Genomic DNA, 27,984 nt, shown 5'->3' with positions numbered 1-27,984 from the left:
GCTCAGTGAAGTGGACATGTGTTCTTTTTGAAGGCACCACATTAAAATGAATAAAATTAGCGCAAGAACATTGTGAGCCCTAATTGTTTTATGTCTTACGATGCCTCTGTCTGTGCATGAGATTAGTTTGCTGTCACCACAGCCGCACATATTTAAAGTTCAACAAAATCACAACTTCCACAAAGGAATAGTAAAAGAAATCTCCACAATTCCACATTTTAGTTAGAAACCTTGTAAAGAGGAAGAATGCATTCTTGGAGGTTTTGTTCTCGCTCGGCAAGGCGGACAGCGGCAGTGCGCAGTGTTCCATGTTTGCCCATTCTTCACATCCTCTCTTACACACTGCACCTCTCAGTTAAGATGTGCACCGATGAGAATTCAGATTAGAACGCCAACCTGCATGAGCTCTCATTACTTGGTGCAATGGTGGGAAGGTACTATGCGATGCTTCCAGGGACTCGTCACTCTGCATGGTGCAGGCTTCCATTAGTGACTCTGTCAATACGACAATATAAAATGGATGTTTTAATTACTTGTTGAAATATAATTGGGTCCCTGGAGCATCGAGGCTATTTTGAACATGTTATTCAAACACCTGGGGTTTGCTTCAAACTTAAAAAAAAAACAGGTGGTGCTTTGTGTCTTCTTTAGAATGATTTAGAAACTACTTGAGCTCCAGTGAAGCATGCACAGACTACACCTAAAGCTCTGACCACAACATGTTGAACTCTTCCTCCTTCATTCAGACATACAAAAGCCGCAGGGTGTGTTAAAGTCACATTCTCAAGTGGCCCTCTCTCCCTCCTCTCTGACATTGGCCTATGCCATTAACATCTCTCACAGGAACAATAAGTTCTTATTCATGGAACAACCATAAATTATCTATCGCTGCCTGGTTTGCTGAAACTCGCCACTTAAATCCTGTTTGAACAGTTTGAATTATTTAATTGCCAAGCAGCAAAGGCTAAAAGCGACAGGGACATTTTTTTTTAGTTTGTTGAGTTAAAACAGTGCGGGGAAATGGCTTTTTTCGTGTGCGCAATAATTATTACACCCCCAACCAGGTTGTAAAAACATTGATTCATCAGTTAGTAATTTGTCAAGGTGGGTGACTCTTGCGCTGATGAGGACGGAGAGTCGACCTGAGAGAGAGACTTTTCTCCTCAAATATTATTCAGGTTCTTTTTCTATCTCTCCTCGCAGCACTTAAAAGATTTGAGGAAGCGAGCTAGAGGAAAGGGGGTGGGGGTGGAGGAGTGGTGATTGAGCGCAAAGGGGCAGGACTTTTTCTCTCTGGGTCCTATTAAGAGCAAACTTTGTGATTTGTTCTCCAAGTTCAGCCCAGACTGCGCACAGTTTCTCTGTGCTACGCCTTTCCCCCTCCATCCCTGCTCCTCTCTATGATTTTGTTGACGCTGTTTTGCAGGACATGGCAGGATGCGCTTTTGGGACCAACAAGTAAGTTGTCTCCTCAAGCTTCACTCCTTCGTGTTTCAGACGTCATATAATGTTTAGATGCTGCCCTGTGTGGAATGAACAATGGTGAGGCTCCTTGGTGCTGCGGCAGGCGGCATGTTTTGGTTTCCTCTACTGTTGCTGTGTGTGCTGCTGGAGTCGGAACTCGGAGCCGGGGTCTCCGTTTTCCAGGGTTTCTACCTTCCACCTGCAAACGGCTCGCTGATCACACCAGCCAGGAGGACAGATGGGGTCGTACGGACTATTGATCGGATTTATAACGGAGGGGGGAAGGTGGGGTACTTGATCTACCTGGATGGGAGTCGCTTTCAACTGGACATGGAGCGTGATGGGACCGTGATGTCGCATCACTTCAGCCCTCAGTATGTACTCGCCATGATGGGAGGCAGCTCGGAGTCTTTGCAGCGGGACTGCGTGTATCGCGGAACGGTGAACACCAATCCGGAGTCCCTGGCTGTTTTCAACCTTTGCGGTGGAGGTCTGGAAGGCTTCTTCGCCGTGCACGGTGTGCGCTACGCGGTCACGCCGATCGTCCGAGCCAAGGGGCACGAGAATGACGCGCGCGCTCTGCAAGACAAGGACGCGGAACACGCCCTCCACGTCTTCACGCGTGAGAGCTTCAAGTTTGAAGCCGCACGCGACGGGCGCGAGAGCTGTGGGACGCGCGATCGTGGCAGAGGGCGCCGGGACGCGGCGCGGAAAAGTCGGCGCAAGGGTCGCTCGGGCAGAAAGAGGCCGGACAGAGAGATGCATGATCTGGGAGCGCACGGGCGGAGATGGTGGAGCCGGCTCGTTCCAAATGCAGCTGCGGACAGCCACATGCGACGCAAAAGGTCGATCTCTCGCTCCAGACATGTTGAACTTCTTCTGGTGGCAGATGAGACCATGACCAAGAAGTACGGCAAGGACTTAAACCACTATCTCCTCACCCTGGCCTCCATCGCTTCCAAGCTGTACGGGCACGCCAGTATCGAGAACCCCATCCGGCTGTCCGTGGTGAAAGTCACCACGGTCACCGACAAAGACAAAGGGCTGGAGGTGTCCAAGAACGCAGCGGCAACTCTCAAGAGCTTCTGCAAGTGGCAGAACCAGCAAAACCCGCTGGGCGACGACCACCAAAACCACCACGACGCCGCCATCCTCTTCACTAGGCAGGTAAACAAACTTCCACGCTCGACTTCCCGTCTCGAGGCGTCGGGGTCGACCGCTTGTCCTCCAGCCCGCACAGCAGCTTAGCGCCTCGGTGCGATGCCAAGGCAACCGAGTGACGCCATCGCTTGTTTTGATTTCTATGGCAGGCAAGCTGCTTCTCGTTGCGCATTTAAGCACACATGAAATTTGCTGACATGTTAGTTTCCCCGTGACTCAATGCGTAAAGGACACACATGAAGACCAAAGCAAGTCTGGAGAACCTCATGCAATTGCTACCACCACTTTTCTGTCTTCCTCTATGTGCAGAAAATTGCATGCGTAACACTGCTCAGCATCTGTGAAACAGCCATATAAACTGTATTTCCTGCATGTGGTGTTTTTCTGGGCAAGTTCCTCTGTCTCCAGCCTACCCTCCCAATCCCTTGACAACCTTCAAGCCTCAGAGGCTGAGACCTGATGCCTTTGCAGACAAATTCTTCCCAGGAATGTTAAAATTAACTGTAGGGTGCACCCCAGAAACATCCCTAAAAATCCCTATGCGACTAAATAAGGCAGTCAACCCCAGCCTTGTGTTATCCTCCCATCACTCCAGTCTGCACATTTTTCCAAGTTAATTTTACAGCATCTGTCAGCTGAGGCTGTCAGAAAAACAAACAGTCTGTATGGAGACCACACGAATTTAGCCTTTCTTTCACCCAAGTTCTCTCTGCCTTATTTCAGACTCCCTCTTTAATTCTCTGCTGCCTGCACCACAGCCACACCTTTCTGCTCTTCATCCTGACTTTGGATCTGTAAAGGAGTAATCGTTCATTGGCAGCTATGTCAAAAGTAGTTGGCAAAGAGTCCCTGACCCTGCGTGCCAACCACCTACTAACATTGTTGACACTCCACCTGCTTGGGCAAGCCCGCAGAGTAGATTGGTGACTGCTCCCCCTCACCCCGCAAGAAAAAGAAATAAATAAAAAAGTAATGCCTTAAAGCCACCATCAGTAGTTAAGACCACAAAGTCAAACTACTGCGTAGAAACCTGAAAAGAAAAAAAACATGACCTCATTTTTGGGGTCATGCTCTTCATAAGCCCATAAAAGCAGTCACCAGTTTACTTTGAGTTTGACCCTTGACCTATTTTACGCTGTAAGTCCATCTTCAGGATTCTTAGCTGTGTCTGAGCACTAAAATTGATGTCACTTCAACCTGTCAATCAAGGTGATGGGCAGATGTGCATATCTAAACACTGCAGGAAAGTAGAGAGTGAAACAGGAATGCACAAGCATAAGGTTACGGTTTCCCTTGAAAGAGCACTGCCAGGAAATAACTGCAGTTGGCTCAGGTCTCTTGCACCCAGCTGCATTGTGGATGAAAAAAAAAATAAAAATCAAAGAATTTCAGCATCTGTCACACTTCTTTGAACCAGTTCTTAATACTCTCCCTCTGGACATTTCATTTTTCTTGTAGATTTTGGCTGTACTGTTATGTTCTGTTTCAACCAAGTTTTTTCAAAATTAGTGATTAAAACAACCAGGAAGGAATGGGAAAAAAAAAAAAAACATCCTGTCAGAAGGCAGCACAGTGCTCCTGTGGTTGGCATGACATTCCTTTTTTGGAATCTAGGCTCCGGTGAGCATCTTGTCTGGAGTTTGCATGTCCACCTGAATGTTGACAACATGCTTCATGGAGCAGACTAAATTGTACATAGGTGTGAATGTGTGCGCAACTGTGAATGTCTGTCCATATGTGCCTCGTGATTGGCTGCCAGCCAGTTCATGTGATCATCTCCAACTCGCCACACAAATCAAAAATAAACTGGATGGACGGCGACCGCATCATGTCAAAGCGACGACCTCTGTTCCAAACTCAATGAGGTTAGATGTTGCAAAATATGGACAGACACCAAAGTTGCTCCTGTTTTCAAATATCGTTTCATTATTTGGATCCACATTGCCTGTGAGTGCTTGCAATCATCCTAAAATGAGTTTGACCCATCTGGTTTGTTTTTAGATGTTAGCTCAATAGTCAAAATAATTGGGACGTATGCTAAATGACAATGTGAAATTCTGGGATGCCTTGGGTGCATACCGATCCTTAAATGTACAAATTCCTACCCTGCTTTGCACGTCTGCTGACTTTATCCACATAGTTATGTCATTTTACCTTTTACATGGAATTTGCACGTGTGGCGGCGACTCCTCCCTTTTCCTGTGCACTTGACAAACCCACAACCCAACACGTCCATGATTTTTGTCTGCATCACAGTGTACATTTCCCAGCTCCCGCCGCCATCGCAGACGGCCCTTCTATTTGTTTTAGCCGTTCTTGATATTTCACACGTTATACTTTGTCTGGCATCCGTCGACGACCTGCAGACAGCCCAAAAGTCTCGACCTTGGCCGGCGGGCACGCTGCATGGGTCAGCTCGCTGTGACGCATCGATAGGTGGACGTTAGCCGCTCTTCTTTCATAAGCTCGTTTAGCCTCTCGATTTTTCTTACCCGCGACCATCCCGGGGCATTCTTGTCGCTGAGAAAGTTTCCTTGCACTTTAGTTTGTTAGCCAAGATAAACTACTTCTCTGCTAAAACTCGCATGACTCTTTAAGGACAGCAATTTCCACACATGCTGTACATGGTTTATGCAGATCCAACCGGTTAAAGTTCAGCTTTGGTGGTGGTCTCTGTTGAGTCATGACATCAGATGTGTAGTGTGTTTTCAGTGGGAGCTAAACTAGCTTACTCAGACTTTTAACATGTGTGTCTGGTTGGCTGTTTGTTTAACTCAAATCTTGGCTAAGACCAGTCAGGCTCTCACGCGTCGGCACACCACCCGGCTGACTTTTTCATCCAGCCTGCCACCTGTTCCCCTGTTAGTTCTGCCAATACCTCCGTAACTCTATGCCCCCCCTAACCACACCCAGTTCTTCTTTTTAATTTCCGGCATCTCTCCATCACCATTTCCTTTGTTTGTTTCTTTTTTTTACAGCCATCTTTCTTTTCTCACTTGAAAAGAAAAACAACGTTGGAAGAAAAACAAGCAAAGTTTCTATTTTTCCTCCTTTGATTCACACTTTTCTGAAAACACAAGCTTTCGCACCGGGGTCCTGGATGGGTTTGGTGAAGAAACAAATACAAAAGGAATGGGTTGACAGAGTGTAAGAAACTTTCTATACACTCCCACTGTTAGATTCAAGACAAACATTGTACTTGAGAGGAGAGGCCAGATTTTCCCCCTCACTGACTGTGTGTGTGTTGAGCCAAACCAAGTCACTATTTTGCTATATGGCCCATGTACATCCTGTTTGTTTCCTGTAAGCACATATGCTGTATTTATTTGAATGAACGGGAGTGATGTACATCTACATGTGCGTGTGGGCATATGGTCCCACCCAGTCAGTCAAGTGTGCATAACACAAGGCAGTTTGTTCCGAACTGGTCCACCCGGAACGGGTAAACACGTTCCCCGTAGAGCCTCTCCCCTGCAACCCAGCAAGCCTGTCAGCACCACTTAGCATGATGGTTCATCTTCATGGGACATGCTTTTCCCATTTTTTGTGCACATGCAAGGATGTTTTTTTGTTGGTGTGCAAACATGCCATTTGCTGTCTGGCATGATGGGAGTGTTAAGCAATCGATTGGTGTAGGACTCGCCGTTCCGTGGCAAGACACCCCGAGGGCTCGTCTGCATGTATGTGCAAGAATCAATTTTCATGTAACCACTGGCAAATGGTGGTGGAAGAAGTACTGACACAACACAGTAAACATCAAGTCCTTGGGCTGATTTAAAAGTCTTTGTTTTGCATCTTTGCAGGACCTCTGCGGCCATCACTCCTGTGACACTCTAGGAATGGCAGACGTTGGCACGATCTGCTCTCCGGAGAGAAGCTGTGCTGTCATTGAGGATGACGGGCTTCACGCTGCATTCACAGTGGCACACGAGATCGGTAAGCATGGATTCACTTGTTAGGACGTAGAAAAACAGACAAGCTTGGGCTGGCTCATCTGTCAGCACCTCTGTGGTAGTTGACTATCACATGAGTATTACCTGAGTGTTGATTGTGTTTTCTTTTCTCATTTTTGCTGCATGTGCAAATCTGTGGCATCATTTCTCGCCTCCTTAGACCGTAAATAATGTTTCAATTATTTCCCCCGTCCGCCTCAGGCCATTTGCTGGGTTTGTCCCATGACGACTCCAAATTCTGCGAGGAGCGTTTCGGAGTGAACAGCGACAAGAGGCTCATGTCCTCCATCCTCACCTCCATTGACGCATCCAAACCTTGGAGCCGCTGTACCTCGGCCACCATCACAGACTTCTTTGATGATGGCAATGGTGAGAACATTATGAACTCCTACAGTATCCATCAATGAGCAAGGAATGAGTTTGTAGCCTCAGCCAAAGATCATATAACCTTCTTCAGCATGGTCATAAAATGTAACCTTCCACCAACATCATCTTCTACTTGCCCTTTTTGCAGCCGAGTGTCTTCTCGACTTACCTCGTCAGCCCCTATTGGGTCCCGAAGAGCTTCCGGGGCAGAGTTATGACGCAGTGCGCCAGTGCCGCCTGGCTTTTGGGCCAGAATATACCGTGTGCCCCGGCATGGATGTGTGCTCTCGGCTTTGGTGCGCAGTTATTCGTCAGGGACAGATGGTGTGTCTGACCAAGAAGTTGCCAGCTGTGGAGGGAACACCCTGCGGGAAGGGACGCATCTGCCTTCAGGGCAAGTGTGTGGACAAAACGCGCAAGAGACATTACTCGGTAGGAGGTGATTCCACTTTCCGTCTTTCTAGCAGAGCGGCGAAAGCTTGATGAGACTGACCCTCTCTCCTCTGTGCCGCAGTCATCCAACCATGGCAGTTGGAGCTCTTGGGGTTCTTGGGGTTCATGTACCAGAACATGTGGTGGTGGAGTGCAATTCGCCCAGCGGCTGTGCAACAACCCGCCCCCACGGAACAACGGGCGTTACTGCACTGGGAAGAGAGCCATCTACCGGTCTTGCAATGTTACGCCATGCCCACCATCAAGTGAGTGCAGCATGGTGTACACTATGTGTAGAGAGCGTCATCACAACCCAACACAAAACGTTTCTTCTCATGCTGTTATCCTCCAGATAAGAGTTTCCGGCAAGAGCAATGTGAGGTGCGCAATGGCCCGCAGACAGATCCTAAAGGGGTGAAAACCTTTGTTGAGTGGGTGCCCAAATATGCTGGAGTTCTCCCAAAAGATGTGTGCAAACTCACCTGCAGAGCGAAAGGAACGGGTTACTATGTGGTGTTCTCACACAGGGTGAGTTATTGCCCCCCCAAAAAAACTGGGACATACTCGTGGAGATGTTAACGAAACTCTTTGTTTTCAGGTGACAGACGGGACCGAATGTCGTCCTTACAGCAGCTCGGTGTGCGTGAAGGGGAAATGTGTGCGCACAGGCTGCGATGGCATCATAGGCTCCAAACTTCAGTTTGACAAGTGTGGCATATGCGGAGGTGACAGCACAGGATGCATCCGAGTTGTGGGCAACTTCACCAAGAAAAGGTACGAACAAAGACAACATTTACTTTTTGTAGACATGTTTGTGTAGAGTTGCTGTGAGGAAAATGAAAGAAAAAATCATTTGCATCATGTAACAAGAAACCTGTGCGATACCGTGTCATTATATCGATGTGGCTATGTCAAACAACCCTATCACATATTGCATGATTTTCCAATATTGTCCAACGATATTATATCGTATATTGTCATCTTCTGCCATTTTCCAGATTTTGCACATAATGATGGACATGGGCCCAAAATGCACATCTGCTCAATTTTTACTAACTAAGCAAAATGCAAGGAAATATTGGAGGATCGAATACAGAGCAAAAAGTAAAATAGACAACAGAATGTGGTAGCCAGCCTAAAAAGTTTTAACTAAATTAAGTGAATAGACATGGAAAAGCAAAAGTTGTCTGGTGACTTAAATACGCTTGCTGGTTTTGAGTTTCCATCACCACGAAAACTTTTTTTCTGTAGTACATAGTCACATCTGCTTTCCGCTTAGCTAACCCAATCTCTACTTTCACCCTGACAAACAGTAAGGGCTACACTGATGTAGTGAAGATCCCTGCAGGCTCCACCCACATCAAGGTTCGTCAGCACAAGGCCAAAGACCAGACTCGTTACACCGCCTACCTCGCCCTCCGGAGACCCAATGGGGATTACCTCCTCAATGGCAAGTTTATGATCTCCACCTCCGAGACCATCATTCCGCTCAACGGCTCTGTGCTTAACTACAGTGGCTGGAGTCAAAGGGATGAATGGGTCCACAGCATGGGCCCCGGGGCCCTCCAAGAGGCCTTGGTAGTCCAGATCCTTGCGACAGACGCTAAAAAACCCCTGGATGTTCGTTACAGCTTCTTTATGCCACGGCGAACGACCCCACAGCAGCCACCGCTACTGCTTGTCCAAAGTCTGAATCTGGCCCGTTTGCAGGGCACGACAACTGACACCAAAACCACCACCACTAGCGCTACGACGTCCTCCCCCACTCCCACTATTTCGGTCCCTTCACCAACGATAGTTGCCAGTTTGTCTACACCACCGCCCGGACCCCAATGGGTGACAGGAGTATGGATGAGCTGTTCCAGGACTTGTGACACTGGTTGGCAGAGCAGGACAGTTCAGTGTAAGGACCAGGGCGGGAAGCTGTCCAAGGGATGTTTGCTGAATTCCCGTCCCTCCGCTTTTAAACACTGTCTTGTCAGAAAATGTTAAAATAGCAGGAGGATGGGAACAAGACTTTATAGGATGAAAGAAGTGGTCGGATAAAAGTGCTGCATGTTGGAATATGGACCAATGAATTTAAGACATAATCGAGAACCTTAATCAGGACTGTGAATGTTGAAGCAAGTCTCACAGAGACTCGGCTTAAAGAATGTCTCAGAATTGCAAATCGTTAAGAGAGGACCCGTTTGTTTTCCAGTCAAGGACTTTTGTTGCATGTTGACGACTCAACCTGTTTCAGCATCCACATGTACTTTGTCTTATTTTGTGTCTTTCTTTGTGTGTGTGAGTGTTGAAGTCCTGTATTCTCCTAATTAAGGGAGACACGTGTCTTTTGCCCTCCAGCTTACTGCATTGCTTTGACCATCCAACTATCCAGGGATGGGGGCAGACGATGACCAACAATGGACGGGGAAACCCGGACATTCGGTGTTTAAATGGTGCTTTACACTCTGTCCATTATGCACAATAATATATTACACAAAAGTAGGGGAAACAGATATATTGAGGTTGAGACTTGCTCAGGCTGTCAAAGTTCCTTGCCTCTGCAACAACTCGGGAAGAATGACACAAGTGTTGATTGCATCTTCTCAAGAACAGAACAGTGTCCTTGCCAAGTCAGCTATCAGAGGGGTAAAGTAACTACGACTCCATGATTGTCCTTAAACTGGAAGTCAACCCCAACATTTTCTTTGTGATAATATCTTCCGTGCAGCCCAATTAGTCAAAACACGGTAATCTGATTCATGTTTCCTTTGTGGAAAATGAATTACACAGGCAAAATCCATCTGTTTTTATCGGTCTCCGGGGGCGGCCATTTTGCCACTTGCTGTCGACTGAAAATGACTCGCATATTCTCAGGTCTCAGGTCATAACCAATCAAGGCTCAGCTGCAGGAAAACTGGTGAGCCGTGATTGGTTGTGGCGACTGTGATGTCATTTACACTCGACAGCATGTGGCAAAATGGCCGCCCACTGAGATGGATAAAAACAATCGGATTTTGCCTGTTTAACTTATATTCCACAAATGCAATATTTATCAGAACGTTGTGTTTAGACTAGTGGGGGCACATGCAACATATTACTGTAAAAGAAATTTAGGGGTTTACTTCCTCTTCAAGATTGACGTTCTTGGAGGTTAAAGATGCATCGCTTATTTTGCTTCATTTTTGAAGTGTGTCTGTGTCTGTGTGTTTGTGCGTCTGCTGACTTGCATTGAGAGTGACATTAAAAATGCAAACAAAGACAATACACTGGGAAATTTCCATTGGTGTGCACTGCCTTTAAGCGGGGTACACACATGCTAAAAAATTGGACCGAATATTTCCCACCACTTTCAATCAGTCAGTGAAATCCCAATTTTCAGATCTCACTGAAAGATTATCCTGACCAGTGAAGAAATGATTGTATGTGTGGTGTGCTGTGCTGTCTTGGTTATCTCAAGTACAACGCACGATGATTTCTTTCCTCATCAAATAGGATCCCTCATACTTTAAAAATCGGTCAAGATTTTCAAAATCGGTACGTGTGTGTCCCGCTTTACATGTTAACAACTCAATGTAAACCATCTTGAACAGTGAATGATTTCAATGTATGTGTTCGTATTCCAAACAATTTGCAGAGCCATATGCACATTGGTCCACCTCATTGAAACACACAGCTTCTTCCTATGAGGAAAGCCCTCTCGCTGAACAGCAAAAACGGCACTGAGCTTGTAATTTATTGTTTGTACAACTGCTATGTGTGAATAACAACGCAACGAGATGAGGTTTATTTATTGCAGTAATTTTGTATCAGATTACTATTTAATTTAGGACTATGCAGAATCCTCAGTGTCAGGATATAGTGTTTCTTTTCCAGTCGTGGGATGTACATAAAATATCTATATTTAAAAAAAATTTCACTGTGTGTGATGTTTTTTGTTAACTATCAATACAAACTTTTTTACAAATCATTCTCTATTGACTCTAAGAACGCAAAGTAAAATGTATTGGGTTGCTAAACAGCAAGTGCTACAAATCCAAGTATGTCCCAAATGTACTGAATTTTATGAGATATGGAGAAGTAAATGTTAAAGATGAATGTGCACAATAAACTACAATGTTGCATTACTTATTGTAGTCTCCATTATAGCAAACCCGGTTTGAGCTTAAAAATGACCAACTGCAGCTGCCTGTTTGCGCTGAGTTCACAGATTCGGATCTCGGCTCAGGCTTCCCTGTTTGGTATTTGAATATGCTCCTCTAACTCGTGTTTCGCCCTGCATACCGAAACAAATTCCAGGAAGACTAAATTCTCCATAGGTGTGAATATGAGTTTGAAGGCTTGTCAATATCTGTCCTGTGACCTGCTGATGACCGGTCCAGGATGTACCCAACCTCTCACCTAAGAGTTATCTGGGACTGGCTCCAGCTCTAATGCAATCATAACATAGTCATCCTGTCATAGGTATGTGGTATACCCTGAACTGGTCACCATGATATTAACATATCCACCTGTTGCCCTTCATACAAAAGAGCAGTCGTGTAAAAAATACCTGGAAGCATTATTTGATCAAAAAAAAAAAAAACTTTGGTAAAAGTTAAATTCCCTTTGTATAATATTACAGGCATTTGCTCTGCTTGGATATCAAATGGCATGTTCAAACGTTAAATGTATTGACGTAGAATTATTTTTTGGAGTCAGTGATTACAATTTTGACAATGTGCTTATTTTAATTGAATTTGATTTATTTAGTTTACTTTATTGGTGGTTAAAAATCTGAGTTACCAAATGGACTTAATGAAATACAGGCGTCTGTTGGCCTCAAGCTGGAATGAGCGACAGAGAGAGCGAGACAGACACGCATTAGCAGTGCACACATATGCAAGGGCCTCTTTGGAATGTCGAATCTCCTAACCTTTACACCACATTTCCTTAACCTTTATGGAAAATGTCATTGGGTCAAGGAGAGATGAACTGCTGCCTCCTTTCAAACACAGGAAAAGACAGCACTGTTTAAAATGAATTTGCCTGAACTTTTCCTATGATAACAAGTAATACTGACACTAGCGTGAAACCACTATTTTCTGAAGATGGACTACACAAAGTTTTCCTTGGATCCATGCATGCTTGTCATATTTATTGGGTTGTCGATTTCTCCGGGGACTCCAAGGACAACATTCCCCAAACATATTTTCGCATAATTGACGACTTCATTAGTATATATAGGCGTGAAATTGAGTGTGAATAATTGTTTTTATGTGTCCTGCAATTGGCTGGCTACCTTTGCATATCAGCGAGAGGAGGGTGCAGGTCACCTGCCACGCCAGTAAGAAAAAATGCTGGAGAAAATGGATTGGTGGAGAGTCTGACTGCCAGAAAAGCGTTAAGCTTTTCTCGACCCTCCAATGTAATACAATGTCGCCATCTTGTGGTTTAACATTGAATTGCATTAAAAAACCGTTAAGACGTTATTTAGGTCGTTTCTGACATCTCGTGGATATATGTTGAATTACAGTCACTCTTTTTCTTTGCTCTTATTTTTAAGGTGGACTAATCAATTAGGCAGTCGACACATAGTTTTACAAAAGCTTTGCTATGACGATAAAGAAATGGACGGATGGATGGATGGATGGAGGATAAGGAATATATACCAACATTATTAGTTGCATTTGCGAGAATTCTGTTAATAATTTTATCCTTGCTTTTTTAAAGACAGAGAAATTGTTTCTAACAAGCCATTGTGATTTCATATTTGAAGTTAGGTTTAAGTGATAAAGTTGAAGTGAGAAATGAGGTTTTTCTTCAGAGTGCTGAAGTAGTTATTTAGGTGAAATCCTAGGCTGCTCTACTCGCGGACCATGCAAAGGAGGACAAATCTGGGTGGGAGGGGTAAGAGATCCACGGACGGGGGCTGAATATGTTTGAGTTGCAATGCAGGAGCTGCCCCGGCTTTAGATGCGTTCCACCTTAAAAACTCAGCGGCCCCTCTCTGCTCCCTCTCCCCGAAAGTTGCACTCGGTCGCTGCCTGGCTGCGGCTCAACGCAGTTAACTTGACCGGGAGAAACTGAGCAGTGAGTGTGAGCACGCCACTCGGAACCCTGCCGAGTGTGATATGGTTACCATTTTTGGTCCATTTGATTCTTTCATTTCCCTAGTCGCACACTGCACATGATTAAGAATGGACCTCGGAATTCTTACTTTAATGAGTCTCAGTTACTGGAAATGCAAACCATATATGGGAGGGGGGGTAAACTGTTTATATTTTGGGTTAAAACAAACGAAACTCGGGGCTCCGCTGGTGGAATTTTCCTTTGCTGCCCTCAGCCCCTTTTTTGTTAACAGTGATTGATTATTATGACAACGTGAAACGTTTGGTTGCGCACATGACTTGGCCCCGAGAGGGCCCTCAAAAAAGGGGGTGGGGCACCGTGCCGGGGCGTATTTAAGGCCGGACAATTCTGATTGCCAGTCAAAAAGCAGCGAATCCATCTGGGGGTCAGCAGAACCAAAAAGGAACCGCTGCATCTTAAAGACAAAACCAGGCGCTGATATTTGCTCAGTTTGGGAGAAACAGGGAGAGCGAAAGACCCGTTGGATTTACTACTGAGAGTCAGCCTTTATTTTCCCTGACTCAAATAGGCTTTTTGTCAGTGTGACAGTTAACTTTAAACAAAATTTGCACTGGATTTCCTTTTTTTTTTTAGCGCAGTGACGAGATTTTTGTTTTATGTATTAAGTTAGTAGGACTTTACTAACGTCATCACGCGAACGTTTCCATCTGCTTGTTGGATTCCACTTCTGTATGATGTGGCTTGTCTGTGTTTCTATTGGTTTCATGGCTGGTCTGTGCACCGGCTCGACGCAAAGCCCTTGGGAAGAGAGTACCGTAGTGCCTGTCAGGCTTGACCCATCGGTCCAGCTGGCAAGTGACACCCAACCGAAGCGAACCTACTCCCCTGAAGAAAAGCAGAAACTGTCGGAGATGAGAGTGTACAGGCTGGACGCGTTTGGTCAAGCGATTATCTTGCATCTGGAGCCGGATCAGACGTTCCTGTCCCCGGGATTCGTCTTCCACATTGTGGGGACTCCCGAATCCGAGCTGAGTCAGGAACCCAAGAGCGCAGACGAGCACGGTTGTTTCTTCTCGGGCACGGTGAACGGAGAAGAGCACTCCGCTGCTGCGTTAAACCTGTGCCAGGGACTGAGTGGTGGATTTTACTTTCAAGGGCAAGAGTATTTCATCAAACCTCTTAACACAAGTGACTTTGTCAATGATGAGGAAAAGGACGAGGAAGTCCACCTCATCCGCCGGAGGGCTCGGGCAGAGGCGGGTGAGAGCAGCTCCAAGTGTGGGGTCAATGAGGACGAGGATCGAGTGCCAACAAATCTGGAGAAAGAGCCTGAACGTGAAGCCGTCAAGAAAGACCAAACAGGTAGCGTTTGTACACACACACGCACGCACGCACACACACACGCACGTGTCTGTGTGTGTATATAAAATTGTATAAAATCTCCACGAGCATTAAAATCTGTATAACCTATGAAATCTCTTTCTTTCTTTCTTTCTTTCTTTCTTTCTTTCTTTCTTTCTTTCTTTCTTTCTATATATATATATATATATATGTGTGTGTGTGTGTGTGTGTGTGTGTGTGTGTGTAACTACTATATTTATACAACAAAGTGTGTGTGGGATGTAATAATAGTTCTATACAATAACCGTGCGTGCATGTGGGTGTACGCGCAAGAGCAGATATTATTGACGACCCATCAACAATTTGACAGCACCGTACACGCTGTGCCAACAGGGGCGGAGTATGGGCGAGAGTGGGTGGCACAGGTCCTTCATTCTCAATGGGAACCATGAGGAAGGAGGGAGCTAGAGCAGGCAGGGGTTTAAGCAGAGCCAGTCGCAGCCCGGCAGCGCTGAGACGTGCTAACTCACCTCCTGGTACAGAAATGTGTCCCCCTGCAGAGGATTTTTTTTTTCCCGTACAAACTATGTCAGAATTTTCCAGCAGAAAAGGTCATTTTGAGAACAAGAAGTGGGAGGAGGAGTCATGACGCTAAGTCATGGCATCCTGCCTCCACCCCCACACACACACATATATAAACTCACACACACTTTCACACACATACACACACACAGAGAGAAAAAAAACTCTCTTTGGAACTTAATATCCATCCAGCCATCTGCTTTTCCAAGCATTTTTGAATTTTTGCTGATGCAAACGTGCATGAACGGGGGAGGAAGTTGGAGTACTGTGCCCACACAAAAAAAAGGGAAAAAAGAAAACCCACACAAGCACAGAGAACGTTCAAATTTCACACAGTCGGACCTCAGCCAGAGATTGAAACAAAGAACCTCTCTGCCATGATGTGCTTACAATTTGGCCACCATGCTGCCTTTATTAACAGCAGATTGTTAAACACAAATCAAATGCAGAAAGCGAGAATGAACATTTTGATTTACTTGACTCTTTTTCTGTCCCTGCTACTTTGCACATTTGTGCACAACACAGAATTTTACCTCTTTGCAAAAAGTTTCATTAGGAACAACTGCACAAAAAATGACAAAAAACATTGTAATAAGTTTTCTTAACCCTCATCCTATCCCTCAGGCCACCACAGGACCAAGCGTTTTGTTTCCACTCCTCGCTATCTGGAGATTATGCTGGTGGCTGACCAGTCCATGGCCGAATTCCACGGTGCTGGGCTCAAGGCTTACCTCCTCACCATCATGGCGGTGGCATCTCGTCTGTATCGCCACCCGAGCATCCACAACTCCATCAGCCTAGCTGTGGTAAAGCTGCTGGTGGTCTACGAAGAAGAGAGAGGCCCTCAAGTGTCGTCCAATGCTGCAATGACTCTCCGCAACTTCTGCCAGTGGCAGCGGCAGCACAACCCCCCCAGCGACCGCCACCCTGAGCACTATGATACAGCTATGCTCTTCACCAGAACGGTAGGTTGGAGGAGGATGAGAAGAATTGTGGGATAAGAAAGGAAAAATGGATAAAGAGCATGTTTTGACTCCTTGGTCTGTTTCTTCAGGACCTGTGTGGTGCCCATTCATGTGACACCCTTGGAATGGCTGACGTCGGTACAGTGTGTGACCCAGACAGAAGTTGCTCAATTATCGAAGATGACGGACTCCAAGCTGCATTCACCGTGGCCCATGAACTAGGTGAGTAGAAAAATGCTCAAAGTGTGACAATGATACGTCGTGAGCATGACTAAGTGTGGTTTTGTTGTACTATCCCGCAGGCCATGTCTTCAACATGCCTCACGATGATGCCCAGCTATGCTCCGGGGTGAACGGTCCCCACTGGGGCTCCCACATGATGGCCTCCACCCTGTCCAATCTTGACCAGCAGCAGCCATGGTCCGCCTGTTCCGCACTCATGGTCACCACTTTTCTCGACAATGGCCACGGTCAATGTCTGCTTGATAAACCAGTCAAGCCTCAAGTGCTCCCTCAGCCCCTCCCCGGGACAGTCTACGATGCAGACCATCAGTGTCGGCTGACTTTCGGCGACGACTCCCAACATTGCCCTGACCTGAGCACTACTTGTGCAGCTCTGTGGTGCACCGTTACGACAACCAACGGTTTGCTGGTTTGCCAGACCAAGAACTCCCCATGGGCCGATGGAACGTCCTGTGGGCACGACAGCTACTGCCTGGCAGGGCAGTGTCTCACAAAGTCTCAAGCTTCCAAACATCAGGTAGAAACATAACTTCTTTTATTCTCATGCCTCGGGTATAAACCAGACTGTAACCAATGCCCTGTGTAACATTTCCAGATTCCTGTCAACGGTGGCTGGGGCGTGTGGGGTCCCTGGGGTGACTGCTCTCGGACATGCGGGGGAGGGGTGCAGTACTCCTTCCGTTCATGTGATAACCCTTTGCCAAAGAATGGAGGCAAGTACTGTGAGGGCAAGAGGATCCAGTACCGCTCTTGTAACACAGAGCTCTGCCCTGACACCAATGGTAAGTCAGCAAAAATTGTCACTTGAGTGGGAATTATTCAAAAGGTGCAAACACGATCACTGAGAATTCTCTTTACTCTTTAGGCTTGTCATTCCGGGAGGAGCAGTGTCTGGCTCACAATGACATGTCAGCCCAAATGTCTCTTGGATCAGGCGAAGGTGTTGAATGGGTGCCCAAATATGCCGGTGTTTCACCCAAAGACCGCTGCAAGCTTGTGTGCAGGGCCAAAGGAACAGGATACTTCTTTGTCCTCAAATCCAAGGTAAGAATTTTGAAAAATATGTTTTTTTTGTTAAATTCTGAGTGTCTTGACAAATCCTAATTACCCTCGTGCTGACATGTAAGACGAATGATCAGGTTTCGTCTTCCAGCACCCTGACTGCCAAAGCACTTCTTTTTTTTTTTTTCAACATGCATAAATCTAAAAGTGTAGTAAAATACAGTTACTCGTAGAAAAATACAGTCAAGTTAAAACATCAACAAATAAAACAAGAACATAGATTCAATTTCAACGTATCTCTTCCTACACTCAACAGTATTTCTTTCATTATTAGGAGTGATGTTTGGTACTACACTATGAAGCTAACTTAATTCTATCAAACCATAATTTTAGCTTCCTTAATTCTGAGGTGATTATCCCCAAAATTGGTGTTATTTTCTCACCATGATACTGGGATGTATTTTGGCCCCAACACTGAAATCTGACTTTTTACCTCTTGACATACTGTTCAATAACTCATTCAAGGCAGAATTTTAATCTCAAGATGTTTGTTTGTTGCCCCCAGGTGGCGGATGGAACACCCTGCAGCCCCGATTCCACCTCAGTATGTGTTCAAGGCCAATGTGTCAAGGCTGGATGTGATCGTGTTATTGGCTCCAACCAGCGCTACGATAAATGTGGAGTATGCGGAGGGGATGGCTCCACCTGCAAAAAAGTGTCAGGCTCACTGGAGCGTGCCAGGTAACAATCCAGGATACTTTTTGTTCCGAACAATAATAAAGATAGGCAGTTTATTTACTGCCAGGTCAAATCAAAGATCAAATCATTGATGGAATATCTTCATGTGGAGTTTGCATTCACTCCCCGTGCTCACATGAGCTTTCTCATGCGTAATAGGTTCATGACAACTTTAAATTGTCCATCATAGTGATTGACGATTGCCCAGCAACTCGTATAGTATAGTTGTAGCCTAAACTAAACAATTGTTGTCTTTGTTATAGGCCTGGGTACCAAGACGTGGTGACAATCCCAGCAGGCGCCACCCATCTTGACATCAAACAGCGTGCCCCTGGTAACGGTCGTCATGACAACAGTTACCTGGCAATGCGCCGACAGGATGGTACCTACCTATTGAATGGTGATTATAAGCTAATGACCATGGAGACGGACATCACTCTGCGAGGGGCGCTACTACGCTACAGTGGCTCTTCTGCCAGTCTTGAGCGGCTCCGCAGCTTTTCCCCCCTCCCCGAGCCTCTCACTATTCAGGTGTTGTCTGTGGGAGAAGCCCCAAGGCCCAGAGTGAAGTACAGCTACTTTGCCCCTAGACCCAATAACGCTGCTTCTTCTAACAACGGAGGTCGTCGGCATTCCATCAATGCTATCCGAGAGTTGGGTGTTGCTGAGTGGGCTCTGATGGAGTGGGGTCCCTGCTCCCAGACTTGTGGAGGTGGCATGCAACAGAGAGAGGTGGTGTGTCTGGATCCCCAGGGTCGTCCATCCAAGGATTGTCCAGAAGAATTGCGGCCTTTGGCCTCACGATCCTGTGCCTCTCAGCCTTGCCCCTCTTGGCTTCTCGGAGAATGGTCCGCATGCTCAAAGACCTGTGGCAGAGGTTTCCGAAAACGCCAGCTTCGATGCATTGGCTATGATGGCCTCACACTGACCCATGACAGCTGTGACTCCAAAAACCGCCCACGACCCCTCCTGGAGCTGTGTTATCAAAGTGCCTGCTAAGGACTGCTTTGACAATCTGACCTCCCTTTTTTTTTATTCTTTCATTCCCCATGTCAGAGACTGCATCAATACATTACACATCCACACACAATGTCGGAAAGCACACTGACTGTGTCAAACACTTGGAGCAACAAAGTCTGCCACCTGTCTTTGGAGTGCAGCAGTGGCATCTCAGCAAGTATCATGGACATTAATGAGTTTGAGCACGCTGTTTACAATTGCAATAGTATGCTTGCGTGTGAAAGTATGTAAAGATTTGAAACATATATGTTGTTTGTCCAAGCTGGGCTGGACAGATTTTAATGCTCGTGGAGATTTTATACAATTTTATATACACCCACACACAGACGAATGTGTGTTTGCGTGTGGAGAAAAATTAGCTCATATTCTACTTAGTCACCCCATCAGGTATGGAAATTGAGATTTGTTCTGAACTATCAGTCAACATTTATTTATCACAAACCTGTAGCACTTCACTTTTGTTTTTACCAGTGGCACATTGTTACTCTCATTTTCTCTTTATGAATGCCTTTTGTTTTGTCATTTCACCATATCTTGAAAACCAAAGAATTTGTGAGCGCTTGTAAGTGTGTGCGTATGAGTGTGCTTTTTGTTTTATGTGGAGACTTAACGAGGGACTTGTCTCCTGCTACTACTTCATAAGTAAGTCTCTCCTGCCTTCTGCGAAGGCATCTTGTTTAAGCAGTTTTTCCTCTTTTGTACAAAATATCCAAACATTATTTATTTTTGTACAGCCTTTTAAATATAATCATGTGGCCATTTTGATATTATTTTTATTTGTTAATGAGATCACAGAAGGAAGTATAGACTATAAAGAGTATTTATGCAATCTTTTATATATATGTACATATATATATATATATATATATATATATATTTGTTTCTTGGTTCATGAATAAAATATTGACTCTGGAGAAGTTTGTCATTTCAAAGTTATAGCACATGGGTATTTGACACACTTGTGAAAACACACTTTTCCAACTTGTCGTCTTTTTATGCCACGGCATCATTACAGCTGAAAGAAACATCTGGAAGTCATTACGGGTTATTATTACTGCACTGTGTAGGTGTGCATGAAAAATGGACATGCGTTGTGGAATACTTCACGACCCCCTTGTATTTTAAAACCTGAAGTCAAGATCATATTTTGAGCAATAAGAGCCTACGACGAAGCCTTCGGGTTAGAGCTTCGTTTCTTCTCAGCGACTTTGATAGTTAAAATGAAAAAAAGTAATGGTTACGTGTCTCATATGCGGTGCTGCAATTTCGCCACTAGAGGGGAGAAATGCTTCGTCAAACCCATTAAGTGGTTGAGTATTTTACCCCGCCAGTATTCACCTATATGAGTAAATGTGATGCGGTAGACTTGCTCAGGCTCTAAAATTTCCTTGCTTCTGCAACAACTCGGGAAGAATGACTGACACAAGTGTTGACTGCAGTTCAGGTTCCTAACAGCCTGGAGTGTGAAGCTGTTGGTGAATCTGGTGGTGCGGGAGCGCAGGCTTTTCTGTACCTCTTCCCAGAGGGCAGTAGATCAAAGCGTGACTCACATCACCCACAATCGTGGTCGCTTTGAGGGTGAGATGGGAGGTGTAGATGTCCTTCAGGGAGGGGAGTGAAGCACCAATAATCCTTCGAGATATGTTCACTATGCACTACAGGGCCTTCCTGTTGTATTCAGTGGTCAGAAGGTCGACCTCCAACCTGTATTGAGTCTCGTGTGTTTGTGCGTCTGCTGACTTGCACTGAGTGATATTAAAAATGTTTTAACTTTGCTTTTATAAAGACAGAGAAGTTGCTTCTGACAAGCCAATGTGATTTCATATTTGAAGCTAGGTTTAAGTGATAAAGTTGAAGTGAGAAAAGAGGTTATTCTTCAAAGTGCTAAAGTAGTAATTTAGGGTTAGGGTTGCACTCAGTCGCTGCCTGGTTGTGGCTCAACTCAGTTAACTTGACCAGGAAAAACTGAACAGTGAGCGTGAGCACGACACACGGAACTGCCGTGTGACATGGTTACCATTTTTGGTCCATTTGATTTTTTCTGTCCCTTAGTCGCACACTGCACATGATTAAGAATGTACCTCGGAATTCTTACTTTAATAAGTCTCAGTTGCTGGAAATGCAACCATATATGGGAGGGCGGGTAAACTGTCTTTATATTTTGGGTTAAAACAAACGAAACTAGTCGCTCCACTGGTGGAATTTCCCTTTGTTGCCTTCAGCCAATTTTTTGTTAACAGTGATTGATTACTATGACAACGTGAAACGTTTGGTTGCGCCCATGACATGGTCTTGACAGGACCCTCAAAAAATGAGGTGGGGCACCGGGGTTGGGCACCGGGGTGGGGCGTATTTAAGGTCGGACAATTGTGACTACCAGTCAAACATCTGCAAATTTTTTGGGGGGTCAGCAGAACCAAAAAGAACCGTTGCATCTGCTTGTTAGATTCCACTTCTGTATGATGTGGCTTGTCTGTGTTTCTATTGGTTTCATGGCTGGTCTGTGCACCGGCTGGACGCAAAGCCCTTGGGAAGAGAGTACCGTAGTGCCTGTCAGGCTTGACCCATCGGTCCAGCTGGCAAGTGACACCCAACCGAAGCGAACCTACTCCCCTGAAGAAAAGCAGAAAGTGTCGGAGATGAGAGTGTACAGGCTGGACGCGTTTGGTCAAGAGATTATCTTGCATCTGGAGCCGGATCAGACGTTCCTGTCCCCGGGATTCGTCTTCCACATTGTGGGGACTCCCGAATCCGAGCTGAGTCAGGAACCCAAGAGCGCAGATGAGCACGGTTGTTTCTTCTCCGGCACGGTGAATGGAGAAGAGCACTCCCCTGCTGCTTTAAACCTTTGCCAGGGACTGAGGGGTGGGTTTTACTTTCAAGGGCAAGAGTACTCCATCAAACCTCTCAACACAAGTGACTTCTTGATTGATGAGAAAAAGGACGAGGAAGTCCACCTCATCCGCCGGAGGGCTCGGGCAGAGGCGGGTGAGTGTGGGGTCAATGAGGACGAAGATCGACTACCAACAAATCTGGAGAAAGAGCCTGAACGTGAAGCCGTCAAGAAAGACCAAACAGGTAGCGTTTGTACACACACACGCGCACACAAACACACAAAACTCTCTTTAGAACTTAATATCCATCCAGCCATCTGCTTTTCTCAGCATTTTTTAATTTTTGCTGATGCAAACGTGCATAAACAAGGATAGAAGTTGGAGTACCTACACAAAAAAATGGAAAAAGGAAAACCCACACAAGCGCAGAGAGAACGTTCAAATCTCACACAGTCAGACCTCAGCCAGAGATTGAAACAAAGAACCTCTCTGCTATGATGTGCTTACTATTTGGCCACCATGCTGCCTTTTGTCATGGAGTGAATGGAGCTGGGCGACCAAATGCAGCTTGGACCAAGGTTTATTGAGGGACCTCCAAATACAGACTATAGAGGCTCGACTCGGGACGAGAATAACTGAACAGAAAGACAAGAAAGACGAAACCAGAAACAAGACGAGAACAGACTAGCGACTAGAAAAACAAGAGAAACAAGAACAACTCGACAGGGTGTGATAGGCAGACAGGACTTAAAAACATGAGAGGTATGGAGAGGGAGGTGACAGCCATTACATAGATTGTGAGCAGACAAAGGAGGGGAGGGGCGACGTGACCAGAAACCATGGCAACATTAAAACAAGGAAACGAACGGAGACGGATTGTGACAGTAGCCCCCCTCCAAGGGACGGCACCCCAAAAAAGAAAAATCAAAACCTGTCCAACAAGGGGCAGGAGGGAATGGGGAGGCGGTCATACATCAAACGCCACCGAAGGACAACTGGGTGACGGCCGCTGGAGCCGCGCCGCCGGAACTGGTGGCAGCCGCAGCATCCGCGCCGTCTGAACTAGGTCGGGGGGTGGTCTTGCCTCGCTGGAGCCCAGCTCTGTAGCGTCCATGCCGCAACTGCGGGAGCCGGTAACCGGTGGTCCAAGCGCTGGTCGCTGAATTGGTCGGATTGTTCTCTCAAGTAGTGAATGGTTAATTGAGGGAACTCAAAAGACAGACGATAGAGGCTCAACTAGAAAAACAAGAAAGACGAAACCAGAAACAAGACGAGAACAGACTAGCGACTAGAAAAACAAGAGATACAAGAACAACCCGACAAGATGTGACAAGCAGACAGGACTTAAATACTTGACAGGTAAGGAGCGGCAGGTGACACCTATTTTATAGATTGTGAGCAGACACAGGAGGGGAGGGGCGACGCGAACAGTAACCATGGCAACATTAAAACAAGGAAACGAACGGAGACGGATCGTGGTACCTTTATTAACAGCAGATTGTTAAACACAAATCAAATGCAGAAAGCAAGAATGACCAGTTTGATTTACTTGAGTGTTTTTCTGTCCCTGCTACTTTTCACATTTGTGCACAACACTGAAGTTGACCTCTGCAAAACGTTTCATTAGGAACAACTGCACAAAAAATGACAGAAAACATTGTAATAAGTTTTCTTAACCCTCATCCTATCCCCCAGGCCACCACAGGACCAAGCGTTTTGTTTCCACTCCTCGCTATCTGGAGATTTTGCTGGTGGCTGACCAGTCCATGGCCGAATTCCACGGTGCCGGGATCAAGAATTACCTCCTCAACATCATGGCAATGGCATCTCGTCTGTATCGCCACCCCAGCCTCCACAACTCCATCAGCCTGACTGTGGTAAAGATGCTGGTGGTCTATGAAAAAGAGCGAGGCCCTCAAGTGTCGCCCAATGCTGCAACGTCTCTCCGCAACTTCTGCCAGTGGCAGCGGCAGCACAATCCCCCCAGCGACCGCCACCCTGAGCACTATGACACAGCTATGCTCGTCACCAAAATGGTAGGTTGGAGGAGGATGAGAAGAATTGTGGGGAAGAAGGAAAGAAAAAATGGATAAAGAGCATGTTTTGACTCCTTGGTCTGTTTCTTCAGAACCTGTGTGGTCCCCGTTTCTGTGACACTCTTGGACTGGCTGACGTGGGTACGGCGTGTGACCCAGACAGAAGCTGCTCAATTGTTGAAGATGACGGACTCTTCACTGCATTCACCGTGGCACATGAACTTGGTGAGTAGAAAAATGCTCAGATCTGATGTGTGACAATGATACGTCATGAGCCCAACTAAGTGTGGTTTTGTTGTACTGTCCCGTAGGCCATGTCCTCAACATGCCTCACGATGATGCCCAGATATGCTCTAGGGTGAACGGTCCCTACTGGGCCTCCCACATAATGGGGTCCACCCTGACCAGTATTGACTCGCAGCAGCCATGGTCCGCCTGTTCTGCACTCACGGTCGCCAATTTTCTCGACAATGGCTACGGTCAATGTCTGCTTGATAAACCAGTCAAGCCTCAAGCGCTCCCTCCGGCCCAACCCGGGACAGTCTACGATGCAGGCCATCAGTGTCGGCTGACTTTCGGTCCCGACGCCCAACATTGTCCTCACGCTCCTACTACTTGTGCGGCTCTGTGGTGCTTCGTTAGGGCATTCAACGGTTTGGTGGTTTGCCAGACCAAGAACCTCCCATGGGCCGATGGAACGCCCTGTGGGCGCAATAGCTACTGCCTGGCGGGGCAGTGTCTCACAAAGTTTCAAGCTTACACACATCAGGTAGAAACGTAACTTCTTTTATTCTCATGCCTCGGGTATAAATCAGACTGTAACCAATGCCCTGTGTAACATTTCCAGAGTCCTGTCAACGGTGGCTGGGGCGTGTGGGGTCCCTGGGGTGACTGCTCTCGGACATGCGGGGGAGGGGTGCAGTACTCCTTCCGTTCATGTGATAACCCTTTGCCAAAGAATGGAGGCAAGTACTGTGAGGGCACAAAGATGCAGTACCGCTCTTGTAACACAAACCTCTGCCCTGACACCAATGGTAAGTCAGCAAAAATTGTCACTTGAGTGGGAGTTAGTCAAAAGGTGCAAACTCGATCACTGAGAATTCTCTTTACTTTTCAGGCTTGTCATTTCGGGAGGAGCAGTGTCTGGCTCACAATGACATGTCAGCCCAAATGTCTCTTGGATCAGGCAATGGTGTTGATTGGGTGCCCAAATATGCCGGTGTTTCACCCAAAGACCGTTGCAAGCTTCTGTGCAGGGCCAGGGGAACAGGATACTTCTCTGTCCTCAATTCTAAGGCAAGAATTTTGAAAAATATTTTGATATATTTTGAATGTCTTGACAAATCCTAATTACCCTAGTGCTGACATGTAAGACGAATGATCAGGTTTCAGCTTCCAGCACCCTGAATGCCAATGTACTTTTTTTTTCTGAACATGCGTGAAAATAAAAGTGTAGTAAAATACAGTTACTTGTAGAAAAAAAACTGTCAAATTAAACCATCAACAAATGAAACAAGAGCATAACTAAAAATCCTAATCTCAAGGTGTCTATTGCCCCCAGGTGGCGGATGGAACACCCTGCAGCCCCGATTCCACCTCAGTCTGTGTTCAAGGCCAATGTGTCAGGGCTGGATGCGATCGCGTTATCGGCTCCAACCAGCGTTACGATAAATGTGGAGTATGTGGAGGGAATGGCTTCACCTGCAGAAGAGTGTCAGGCTCACTGGGGCGCACCAGGTACGCCATGATACTTTTTGTTCGGAACATTAATAAAGATGGCCAGTTATTTATTGCCAGGTCAAATCAAAGATCAAATCATTGATGGAATATCTTTATGTGGAGTTTGCATTCACTCCCCGCGCTCACATGAGCTTTCTCATGCGTGTTAGGTTCATGACAATCATTGTGATTGACGATTGGCCAGCAACTAGTGTAGTATAGTTGTAGCCTAAACTAAACAATTGTTGTCTTTGTTATAGGCCTGGGTACCAAGACGTGGTGACAATCCCAGCAGGCGCCACCCATCTTGACATCAGACAGCGCGCCCCTGGTAACGGTCCTCATGACAATAGTTACTTGGCACTGCGCAGACAAGATGGTACCTACCTGTTGAATGGTGATTATAAGCCAGTGACCACGGAGACGGACATCACTCTGCGAGGGGCCCTACTGCGCTACAGTGGCTCTTCTGCCCGTCTTGAGTGGCTTCGCAGTTTTTCCCCCCTCCCCGAGCCTCTCACTATTCAGGTGTTGTCTGTGGGAGCAGCCCCAAGACCCAGAGTGAAGTACAGCTACTTTGCCCCAAGACCCAATAACGCTGCTTCTTCCAATAACAACGGAGGTCGTCGGCAATCTGTCAATGCTACCCGAAAGTTGGGTGCTGAGTGGGCTCTGATGGAGTGGGGTCCCTGTTCCCAGACCTGTGGAGGTGGCATGCAACGGAGAGAGGTGGTTTGTCTGGATCCCCAGGGACATCCATCCAAGGATTGTCCAGAAGAATTGCAGCCATTGGCCTCACAATCCTGTGCCTCTCAGCCTTGCCCCTCTTGGCTTCTCGGAGAATAGTCCGCATGCTCAAAAACCTGTGGCAGAGGTTTCCGAAAACGCCAACTTCGATGCATTGGCTATGATGGCCTCACACTGACCCATGACAGCTGTGACTCCAGAAATCGACTCCTCCTGTAGCTGTGTTATCAAGGTGCCTCCTAAGGACTGCTTTGATAAACTGACCTTTTTTTTGTTGTTGTTCTTTCATTCCCCACGTCAGAGACTGCATCAATACATTACACATCCTTACACAATGTCAGAAAGACTTAACAAGGGACTTGTCTCCTGCTATTACTTTATAAGTCTCTCCTGCCTTCTGCAAAGGCATCTTGTTTAAGCAGTTTTTCCTCTTTTTTCATTATTAATTTTTGAACTGTTAAATATAGTCATGGGGCCATTTTGATATTATTTTCATTTGTTAATGGGATCACAGAAGGAAGTATAGACTATAAAGAGAATTTATGCAACGTTTTATATATCCACATATATTTGTTTCTTGGTTCATGAATAAAATATTGGCTCTGGAGAAAATTGTCATTTCAAACTTATAGCACTTCTGTATTTGACACACTTGTGAAAACACACACTTTCCACATCCCATATGGGTAGCTTCTCGTCTTTTTATGCCACGGCATCATTACTGCTGAAAGAAACATCTGGAAGTCATCAGGGGTTATTACTGCACTGTGTAGGTGTGCATGAAAAATGGACATGGCGCCAGGGTTAGTGTGTTCAGCACATCATACTTTGACGCTCACATGTGACACGGGGCTACCCAAATTTGTCCCCACTCAAATTACAAATGGCCTCTGTAAAGGGGTCTTTTGAATGGCTCAATGGAGTTATACGGCATGGTCTCCACTTTGCTGCACCATTTAATGGTGATCTTTTAAAAGAGTGATGAACTACAAAGCTGCTCTTTTGATATTCTAAAAATACACCCTCCCTGGTACCTGCATGTTTTGTGTTGGAGTGGTAAAAACAGCGGCAGTGTGTGCAAGTTCGCTTGCGGGTACATCATCTGCACGTTCATCATCATTTATTTATTACCTTTCATGATGTCTTCTCGCAAGACAATCTTTGCTTTGCTATGCAGCTCACGATCATGTTTCACACACAAACAAGGATGTTGCATTCTGAAATACTTCACGACCCCCCTTGTATTTTAAAACTAGAAGTCAAGATCATATTTTGAGCAATCAGAGCCTTCAAGTTGGAGCTGGAGCTTTCTTCCTTTCTTCTC

The 27,984-nt window shown here is 46.0% G+C and overlaps 3 protein-coding genes across 4 annotated transcripts; all 3 read left to right on the top strand.

Moving 5' to 3' along the window:
* The first annotated feature begins 1,266 nt into the window (after positions 1 to 1,266).
* LOC125988109 (A disintegrin and metalloproteinase with thrombospondin motifs 5) lies at positions 1,267 to 11,488 on the top strand. 2 transcript variants are annotated; one of them, XM_049752923.2, is made up of 9 exons: positions 1,267 to 2,631; positions 6,429 to 6,561; positions 6,780 to 6,947; positions 7,093 to 7,376; positions 7,459 to 7,642; positions 7,729 to 7,904; positions 7,975 to 8,150; positions 8,690 to 8,826; positions 8,891 to 9,109. In XM_049752923.2, exons 1-9 carry the CDS (start codon positions 1,540 to 1,542, stop codon positions 8,956 to 8,958), a joined length of 2,418 nt encoding a protein of 805 aa, XP_049608880.1. In that variant the 5' UTR covers positions 1,267 to 1,539; the 3' UTR covers positions 8,959 to 9,109. The 2 variants fall into 2 exon arrangements, with proteins under 2 accessions (XP_049608880.1, XP_049608879.1); XM_049752922.2 differs by having other exon boundaries at positions 1,273 to 2,631; positions 8,690 to 11,488.
* Positions 11,489 to 13,822: 2,334 nt separating this feature from the next.
* Positions 13,823 to 20,241, top strand: LOC125988536 (A disintegrin and metalloproteinase with thrombospondin motifs 1). Its single transcript, XM_049753843.2, has 8 exons — positions 13,823 to 14,795; positions 15,981 to 16,321; positions 16,411 to 16,543; positions 16,624 to 17,081; positions 17,160 to 17,346; positions 17,430 to 17,608; positions 18,132 to 18,307; positions 18,568 to 20,241. The coding sequence occupies exons 1-8, from the start codon at positions 14,165 to 14,167 to the stop codon at positions 19,301 to 19,303; spliced, it is 2,841 nt and encodes a 946-aa protein (XP_049609800.1). The 5' UTR covers positions 13,823 to 14,164; the 3' UTR covers positions 19,304 to 20,241.
* A 1,459-nt stretch (positions 20,242 to 21,700) lies between these two features.
* Positions 21,701 to 27,272, top strand: LOC125988537 (A disintegrin and metalloproteinase with thrombospondin motifs 1-like). Its single transcript, XM_049753844.2, has 8 exons — positions 21,701 to 22,402; positions 23,854 to 24,194; positions 24,287 to 24,419; positions 24,506 to 24,963; positions 25,042 to 25,228; positions 25,312 to 25,490; positions 25,756 to 25,931; positions 26,174 to 27,272. Exons 1-8 carry the CDS (start codon positions 21,784 to 21,786, stop codon positions 26,757 to 26,759), a joined length of 2,679 nt encoding a protein of 892 aa, XP_049609801.2. The 5' UTR covers positions 21,701 to 21,783; the 3' UTR covers positions 26,760 to 27,272.
* The last annotated feature ends 712 nt before the right edge of the window (positions 27,273 to 27,984 follow it).

The sequence above is a fragment of the Syngnathus scovelli genome, chromosome 2, assembly GCF_024217435.2.
Source record: "Syngnathus scovelli strain Florida chromosome 2, RoL_Ssco_1.2, whole genome shotgun sequence".
Classification (NCBI taxonomy): domain Eukaryota; kingdom Metazoa; phylum Chordata; class Actinopteri; order Syngnathiformes; family Syngnathidae; genus Syngnathus; species Syngnathus scovelli.
This window is presented reverse-complemented; position numbering and strand designations above follow the sequence as displayed.